Source organism: Malus sylvestris, chromosome 5, assembly GCF_916048215.2.
Source record: "Malus sylvestris chromosome 5, drMalSylv7.2, whole genome shotgun sequence".
Classification (NCBI taxonomy): Eukaryota; Viridiplantae; Streptophyta; class Magnoliopsida; order Rosales; family Rosaceae; genus Malus; species Malus sylvestris.
In genome coordinates, this window is record NC_062264.1 from 19,793,833 (window position 1) to 19,803,187 (window position 9,355).

Genomic DNA, 9,355 nt, shown 5'->3' on the forward strand with positions numbered 1-9,355 from the left:
TTACCACATATAGAGGATTGTGCAACTATATAATCATTATACATTATTATTAATTGACCATTATGAAACTTATTTTGCTCCACAAATAGAGTAGAATTAGATACTATTACTAACTAATTATTTTGTGCAGTTCCATGAATAACTATGGGAGGTTTTGTTTAGTAGAATTAAAGGCATCGGGTGCAAATGAAGGATCCTTTACACCAATTTATCATGTTTGTGAGTTTTTTTTTTTTTTTTTTTTTGAAAAAAGGTACAATATTCATTGCAAACGAAAATAATACGTTCATTATTGAAGATATGATGTATATAATGGACCTCAATAAAAATCTTAACGAGAATTTCAACCCAATCAAAGAGAAAATGAGTGTCCCGCCCCAATAAAATACTAAGAATTATTATCTTCAAAGAGGTGGTCTAGAATAGTAGAAGTAAACCCCATAAGTAAAACTAACAAAATTGAAACCACAAATTCTAAAGCAACAATGAGTAATCATACCATACAAATTTCGACGAGCAACTAATATCGTTGTATAAAAAAAAAAAAAACCAATTTCGAAAATTTTGGCCTTGAACAAAATCCCATAAATCTCACATGTGGAGAAAATTGTACTCATAAAAATCAATAAAAAATAAAAAGTCTAAAACGTAATTAAATGAACATAAACACATAACGTTAACGTCCCTCCAAAGTTTCTCAGAAAAAAATTTCCCAAACCCGGAAAAGAAAAAGCCCCACCTCCTCAACTCTCTCATTTTTCTCCCGGACGCACACTCACTCCACCATACTCTCTCATACACTCCCAAATCTCACCTCTCCCCTTACCTACTCTCTCTCTCTCTCTCTCTCAACCCACAACTCAGAGATAGCAAAGCTCACTGCTTTTCCTCTCAGAATTTACCCTTCTCCTGCAACTTTATAAATCTGCATTGCTATATTTGGGGAATTTACATGGTGGGTTCACAAAAATTCATTCTCTGAGAGGCAATGTGAGGAGGATTTGAACTGTCCCTATGATGGTGGTTGCCATTTCCGAAGCAGCTTCGACAGACCCGCCGCCGAACCCCAAAACCTCATCGAACCACCGCTCACGGCCCCATCTCCAAAACCCATCAAGGCCTCCTCTCTTACCTTCAGAGAAAGACAATGGCTTCGTTCAGAGGCGACCCAGAGGCCGCCAAGTCTCGTCGAAATACATGTCTCCTTCGCCTTCTTCTTCTTCGACCTCGACCTCGACTTCTACGGTCTCGTCCTCTGCGTCTTCCAGAAGATGCCAATCTCCGTTGCTCTCAAGGTCCATAAACTCGGCTTCGAACTCGACCCCCGTTCCGGCTCAGAAACGGGCTCAATCGGCGGACCGGCGGCGACCCATTACTCCTCGGACCTCCGCTGGCCTCCCCGAGGCTCGGGTGAGCAATGCCGGTTCCGAAGTCTCTGCTGCAACTCGGCTTTTGGTCACTTCCACTCGGAGCTTGTCGGTTTCGTTCCAAGGTGAGGCCTTTTCGCTTCCGATTAGCAAGACTAAGACTCCAGCCTCGCCGAGTGGGACTGCCGCGAGGAAGGCCACGCCTGAGAGACGCCGGTCGACCCCTGTGAGAGGAGATCAAGCTGAGAATTCTAAGCCGTCTGATCAGCACCGGTGGCCGGCCAGGACTAGACAGTTGAGCTCGGGTGGGACTAATAACTTGTCCAGGAGCATGGACTGCAGTTCGGACAACAGGAAGCTCAGTGGGATTGGATCTGGGATTGTGGGTCGAGCACTGCAGCAATCCATGATTGATGAGAGCAGAAGAGCGTCTTTCGATGGTAGATTGAGCTTGGATTTGGGGAATGCTGAGCTTTTGAAGGATGCTAGGCAAAACCCAGATGCTAATTCTGCCCATGAATCCTCTGTGCCGTCTGATCTCACTGCTTCTGATACAGACAGTGTTTCTTCTGGTAGCACTTCAGGTGTGCAGGATGCTGGTGGTGCCGAAAAGGGTCGAACCTTACCCCGTGGCATTGCAGTGTCAGCAAGGTTTTGGCAGGAGACTAATAGCCGGTTGAGGCGGTTGCAGGGTCCTGGTTCGCCTTTATCAACAAGCCCTGTGTCTAGAGCAGGGGCAAAATTCGTTCAATCTCAATCGAAAAGGCTTAATGGTGATGTCCCATTATCATCATCTCCCCGGACAATGGCTTCCCCCACTAGGGGACCAACTAGGCCTGCTTCGCCGGGTAAGCTTTGGACTTCTTCATCAATGTCACCATCAAGGGGTTATAGTCCTTCTCGGAGAAGTAGTGTTGAAAGTACCTTGAATAGGAGTTATTCTGGTCCTGCACCTTCAATCCTTAGTTTTTCTGTTGATACTCGGAGAGGGAAGATGGGGGAAGATAGGATTGTTGATGCACACATGCTCAGGCTTCTGTATAACCGTTATCTGCAATGGCGGTTTGTAAATGCAAGATCAGATGCTACCTTCATGGTGCAGAGACGAAATGCCGAGGTATGATCTCAGTGCTATAAATTGCATTGCTTTCTATCTTTTTATTTCAGTAGTGTTTGTCCATGAATTTGTTTTTTTGTTGGATGGTCATATGACTCCTATATATTGTTATCCATGTATGCTTCACCTCGTTATGTACTAATATCCATTTCTATCTAAGTAGCACGGTTGATGTTTGTGGTCTATGTATTCCATATTAGAATGTGAGCATCCAATTAAAAACCAATTGGCAACTATCTACTTAGTATGGTTGATGTTTGTGGTCTATGTATTCCATATTAGAATGTGAAAGCATCCAACCCAAACCAACTGGGAATAGGAGGGAGAGGCTTAAGTCATTAAACTTTAGGCAAGGCTTTAATTCCCCCATGTGAAATTCACACTCTCAAGCACACCCCCGCAAGTGTGGGGTCTTCAAGTCTAGGACGTGGACAACACATATTAGGTGACGTGGGCTGTTTGGCTTAACATATGGTACCCTGGTTTGGTACCAGATTAGAATGTGAGCATTTAACCCAAAGCCAATTGGCATTAGGAGAGAAATGCCCAGATCATTTAAACTGTTTGGCAAGGGTTTGATTCCCCAATGTGGTATTTACACTCTCAACATTGTATATACACACTCTCAACATTGTATATACTTCTGACTAGTGGTTCGTTTCCCTAATAATTACAATGAGAAGGCTAACTTCTCTTTCAGCTTAATTATTTTGTGGCAGGTTCCTTTTGGTTTTTTTTTATTTTTCCTTTTTCTTCTTGAAGAGGATGTCTCTTTGTTCAGCTTGAGCGTGCCATTATATTAGTTCATTTCTGAGCTTTAATTAAGCATGGGAGATACAAATAAAAGGATATGTAATATTAATACAGATGGAGTCTGGGTAACACAAGGCAAATCTTAAATGAAGGGTGTCACTGTCATTGGTTATTACTTAAAAGAAAAAAAAACTGTGCGGCTGCAATTGGGAGCTTGTGGAGTGAATAGTTTCGGAAAGTGAAAATCGAAAGGTGATCTGTGAAGTCTTTGAAGTGATTTTTATTGACCAATTTGTCTAGAATGGAGATAAAAACCATGGATGGCTTTGCCTTGGATGCATTGAAGAATTCTTTTCTCTTTCAGTTTCATAGACTCCGTTAATTGGAGTATTGTCATGTTTTAGGGCTTCATTGGTGTTTTTAGTACTTTTGACTAGATTGATTCATATTCTAAATTCACATCAAATAAATATCTGAACTCATGGCGTCAGTTTCCCAAGTGCTTTCTTATACAGTGAAACTTGAAAAAAATTCTGTATGATGAAGTCAAATGAAGCACTTACCTGATGATTTGTTATGCAAGACATTATAAGCTTTACTTCTTGGCATGGTCATGCAAACCAATTTAGAACCAATGTCTTGTTAATAATTTTGGTTTCGGAGAATGTCTCACTTGATTACTTCATTCTTGTAAAAGTCACTGTGGAATTGAAGACTCAATATTAGGAGCGGAGAATAAGGTTATGGGGTTGTTTTTAATAGTTTCCTATGCACCAGTTCTTGTTGATGCTGAGAACTCGTTCGGAAGTGATTGATGCTGGTTTATGTATGTAAAGCAGATACATTTAAAGAGGGATGATAAGAACTGTATGATTCATGTGAGAAAAGTGAAGTTAATGTATCAAATTAATGGGCATCTGTCATATTGCATCTCAACTCAATTTAGAAACCAATAAAGTGTGATCTATTTTTGAAATGGTTTGATTTTGGAAATTTAGATCTCTGTCCTTTGCCCTCATCACATTATATTTATTAGAATAACTTCTACAGTTTTCATTTTTTATTTTGTCTTTGGTTCTCTTTTGGATTAGGTCCCTCGTCTAATTATCTGTCTGCCAATTTTATGGTTTCTTGTACGTTTGTTTGAAAATGCTGCTCATACCCTTACATGTTGAAGTATTTTTCTTTTCTGTAACTTTTTTTACTTCAACTTGTCTGAAAGTTTGAACTTTTCAAATGTTTGATCTTGGCTGAATGTAAGATTCTACAAGCCAGTATGCTTTTTCACTTACATTTGGTGATTTCTTTGTTTCTATATGAACCATCCATATATACAAAGTGACTTTTTACGTTGTGTCTGGTTTTGATTTTTTTTTTTTTTTTGACAGTTTGCATGTGTCTTTTGATGAAATAAGTTAGTTGCAAAATGGTCAGGTTGGTTACTGTTTATGTAAATTATCTTATCTAAATTTGCATTTTCTTGGGTGCCAGAAAAACATGTGGAATGCATGGGTAACAACTTCAGAGCTCCGACATTCTGTCACACTCAAAAAGATCAAGTTACTCTTGTTGAGGCAAAAATTGAAGTTAACTTCCATCCTCAGAGGACAAGTAAGTTTCAGAGATTAATTATCTTGATAGCACTTACTTTCTGCTCCAATCTAACATATGTCATTGACTGGCATCCGCAATGTAATAGTACATAATATGGTGCTGGTGGCAAATTTTTTTCTAATGCTAAACTCATTTCTCTAATAGATTCATGTTTCTGAGATGTAACTAAGTTTTCTGCTGGCTGGCCTTCAATCAACCAAAACCTGTCTTCCACTTTGTTGTCTCCTTGTTAGAACTTTTCCCCCTTCTGGATTAGTGCCACTCTCTTTCTTTCGTTAATCTGTGCGGATGTCCAAAAAGCACTATCAAGACAGTGTTGATAAGATTGCCTCTAATAAATCCTTACTAACTTGTACCTTGATTAGTGCAAGTTCAATGCTTTGTATTTAGGCATCCAATAAAAGGAATAATTTTGAAAAGAATCATCCGCCAAGTCCAAGTTTCTTTTTCCTACTACATGAAGTAGCTGTTTGGTTAGAGCTAACTTGGTGTTTATATGGAACCTTTTTGTATGTGTTAGCTTCCAGATTTCTGATAACCAAGCAGGAGGATCAAAATTTCTAAAAAATGCTCTTGTTTTTATAATTTTATAATCATAATAGTATTCCTAAGGATGTATGCTCATTGTAATGGGAATGAGTTATTCTTTATTGACATTGGTGATGGTAGAGGGTGTTATCTTATTTTTTTTTGTTACTCAAGACCTTTTATTGTAAAACGCCTGTTGATGAACTTTACTTCTGGCTAGCTTAGGGTCAATTAGGTCTCTCATATAAGAGGAGCTTATTTCCGGTAAAAACAGAGGTGTTTAGGAGTTGGGGCATACTATAGAAGAGGGAAAGTTATTAGTGAAATAATATGTTTTCTGTCAAGACAGTGTGCTACATCTTGAAATCTTTTGTAGGAAGACATGCAAATATCGTCTGCAAAGGCAATGTGAAATATCAGAAAGAAGGGAGACTAGACTGTTTTGGGATAACAAGGGCTTGCATAATTACTAACATTAACCTTGGTTGAGGTCCCGTTAGCCTCAATTGATTGCCATTAAATGATGCTTATATGCTCTAGACCTTGCATTCTTGCCAGAGCTACAGAGTTTGAAATGTCAATCTCAAATCTGGTCCATCGAATGCAGAAGGACAAAAATAACTCAACCCACTACTGTCAATGTAGGTGCTGATGAAGGAGCATCCGAAGTTCCTCAGGGATGTTCCCTGTGGGCGCGTGTCTGCATGTATAATAGTTATTGTCTTTCCAAATAAAGCTTATCTACCTGAGTTTGTATGTTATCATGAAATACTATTTCTTTTGTACCAAATTATTTTCTTGTTAATATTACAACTGAATACACTTGGTAAACCTATGATAGCTATATAATATAGTCACACCATGATTTTGCGAGTGTTTTATTAAATACATACAGCCTCTTTTTTTTTAAGGCATCTACTGTTTTTTTTGTTATTTATCCTGTCCTTGATAATGAATGAAGTTTTGTTGTGGTTGGTGAATGTAGATTAGTTGTTTGGAAGAATGGGGTCTTCTGGAAAAAGATCACTTTAGTTCTTTGCTAGGAGCAACTGAAGCTTTGCAGGCCAGTACTCTCCGTCTTCCAGTTGTGGGAAAAGCAATAGTATGTGGCTTCTTTTTACCCTTAATTTAATCAAGGGCACATCAAGGGACTAAAGGAGCCATTACTGTTCAAAAGACTGACAATGCTCATTTTATGCTAGGTTGACTTTCAAAATCTGAAAGAAGCTGTGGGTTCAGCAGCTGATGTGATGCAGACAATGGTATCCTCGATATGCTATCTTTCGTCAAAGGTAATCTATTTGTCTCTCTTGAATCTTACTTTCCTTGGTTGATGTCACTGTTCATGTAAAACATTTCACAAAAACATAACATTAACATCCTGGTCCTAAAGTAGGTTCATTTGCTTATAAGTTCTAAGTTTAGAAGTAAAATGGTGATTAATAAGTCACTGTTTCTGAACATTAGCCCAGGTTATAACCAAGTTTTGCATTTTGGTGAAACAAAATGGTATTGAGGTATAATATCCTTTTAGCTAAAGGGGTAATTTGATTGAGGTCACTAAATTTTCTCAACATTAGGATTGAGTCAATCAACATTTTGTGCTTTTTAGGTCAATGAAGAAAGTTTAGCAAGTGGTATTGCCTTTTGTTGGAGACGAAAATTTTTTTTAGTACCTTAGTTGAAGAGGAAAATTGTTTCAGTTGACCTATGCTAGAAAATGAAGTGACCAGACCTATGCCGAAATATTAGTTGAAGAGGAAAATTGTTGCAGTTGACCTATGCTAGAAAATGAAATGACCATTGACCTATGCCGAAATATGAAATTATTATTGACCTAAACCAAATTTCTTATTAAATAAAGCCATTAAAAGTCTCTTCTCCATTGCAACACCTAGGTCATTTATGTTGTTTTTTAGATTACAAAACGTAGGCAATTGGATTGAGCTACAACAGTCGCTTCCTGATCTGATAGCAAGTTATTGGCGTCCACACCCCCAGCCGGATCACTCTTGTTTTTTGACAGCATGTGAGGTTTGATTCTGGCATGTCACCTAGCCTCTATGCATGTTGTCTATTGATTCCTGGTAGATGTGTCTTTGTAACCTCTTTATGAATAGCTTAACAATCTGCAAAGAAGTCGAAACTGTTTTAAGGAAGTTTCTGAAGCACTTTCCCTTTTACAGGTGGAGGAAATGAATTCCTTGTTGTGTGAACTTATGAAGGTTACTGCAACAGAACGGGTTGTGCTTGAACAATGCAAAGATTTTTTGTCCACATTATCCGCCATGCAGGTAATCTGCCCATAGTTTTCATTTTGGTTCTCCTTCCAATCTCTCACATTTATCCACCTGGTTTTTGAATTGCTTTCGTATCCAATGTAATAGGTCAAGGATTGTAGCTTGAGAACACATATAATACAATTGCAACGTGTACCAACTATCCGAAGCCTGACAACACGCGTGTAGAACTGATCTTATTTGACTACTCACTCCTAATGCTAACACATTACACGAACCTTTCCTTTTCCACCGGGTGGAGGCAGCAGAGGTAATAAGGATCGATCAAGTAGCTAGTTTTGGCTTCCGACATTGGCATTTGGCATTTTTGGAACCTGTTTGTGGTCTTCTGCGTCAAGTATCTCGTCTCATGTGTCTTTGTATCTGAAGAATATAGAAAAGGGTTTTTTTTCCTCTCACTAATTAGCTGTATACAAGCACTCTTTTCTTTCCTTTGGGCCAAAAGGAAATGTATGTGTGTATATATGTAATGTTCTGCTAATTACACTTAAGTAGTTTGTGGTAATTCTTCCTTCTACCCTCTCTACGTGCCTCTTATTTTGCTCGTTCATTCGTTATTTTGCCAATGCCATCATTATATGTCGCGCGTATGAGTTGATCTTAATTATTCATGTTTGTGAGATCAAGTAAGAATGATTGTGATTAACTTAAACGATCATACGCGACTGATCCTATCATTCCTCTTTATGACTATTAATTAAGCCAATGCACCAACTGACCTCGTCGTATCCCAGGCTCGAGATCACCCACATGCTAACCACCGTGCTCACAAAGCTTCCAATGGGAGGATAGGAGTCATCTGGGAAGAAGACGTTTGACTTAGTTTGACTATTCGGGTCAACGACAGCCCACGTTAAAGTTCCAGCACACGCGGATGTGATCATGTGACGGCCACCATTAACACCCAATTGCCTCATTAGCTATTTTGGACTCCTAGCCCTTCTCCTACAAAAGACAAACTGAAACTGTCGGTTTTAAAACCTCGTATAAGGGGTGCAATTTGGATAAGAAAATACTATTTCCAACCGACTATGAGCTGAAAAGTTTTAAAATATTTCGTCCGATTCAATTTCGAAATCAAAATATTGAAATTCAAAACACTCATAAAAGCATTTGATAGAATTGTAATGAATTTGCACATTTCGAATCCGATCTAAAAAATTCGAGACTTGCTTAACTGCCTCACATACACTTAATTAGGTACTTATTAGCTTTGAATATGTTTCGTTTGTTATTTGTTATACAACATGCTCAAATATGATTATATTTTTTTCATTACAAATATATTAAATTCGGTTCTTGTTCTAACTTCTATTCTATTGCATTTTAGGTTTAACTATATTTTACGCTCTAGTGTTTTGGATTATTTTCATAATTGATATTTGAAAATCAGAGTATCAAACGGACAAACAAATATAAATTACGAATATTATTTAAGTAATAAAAAAACAAATAATGAGAATTGCCGAGACGGCTAGAAATTGAAGACTATATTTTTATTGACTTATCTTTTACAAGTTACAAAACATCATATTCTATATCGAAAATCTACCTCCTACATTGTTGATTGGGCCAGAAATAATAGCTTGGGCCAAGATGGGTTGACATGAGGACATCGATTCTCGGTCCAATGAGTATCCTTTAGGCTAATTGGCTTGTAGTCCATGAATATGATC

The 9,355-nt window shown here is 38.2% G+C and overlaps 1 protein-coding gene across 2 annotated transcripts; it reads left to right on the top strand.

The window, feature by feature from the left end:
- The first annotated feature begins 686 nt into the window (after nucleotides 1-686).
- On the top strand, nucleotides 687-8,201 carry LOC126624664 (QWRF motif-containing protein 2-like). Of its 2 annotated transcripts, none has more exons than XR_007624184.1 (6): nucleotides 687-2,484; nucleotides 4,729-4,848; nucleotides 6,365-6,481; nucleotides 6,582-6,671; nucleotides 7,299-7,413; nucleotides 7,566-7,673. XR_007624184.1 is itself a non-coding variant. In XM_050293748.1 (6 exons), the coding sequence occupies exons 1-6, from the start codon at nucleotides 1,015-1,017 to the stop codon at nucleotides 7,845-7,847; spliced, it is 1,986 nt and encodes a 661-aa protein (XP_050149705.1). In that variant the 5' UTR covers nucleotides 692-1,014; the 3' UTR covers nucleotides 7,848-8,201. The 2 variants fall into 2 exon arrangements, 1 of the variants encoding a protein (XP_050149705.1); XM_050293748.1 differs by lacking the exon at nucleotides 7,299-7,413 and adding an exon at nucleotides 7,767-8,201 and having other exon boundaries at nucleotides 692-2,484.
- Nucleotides 8,202-9,355: the final 1,154 nt, after the last annotated feature.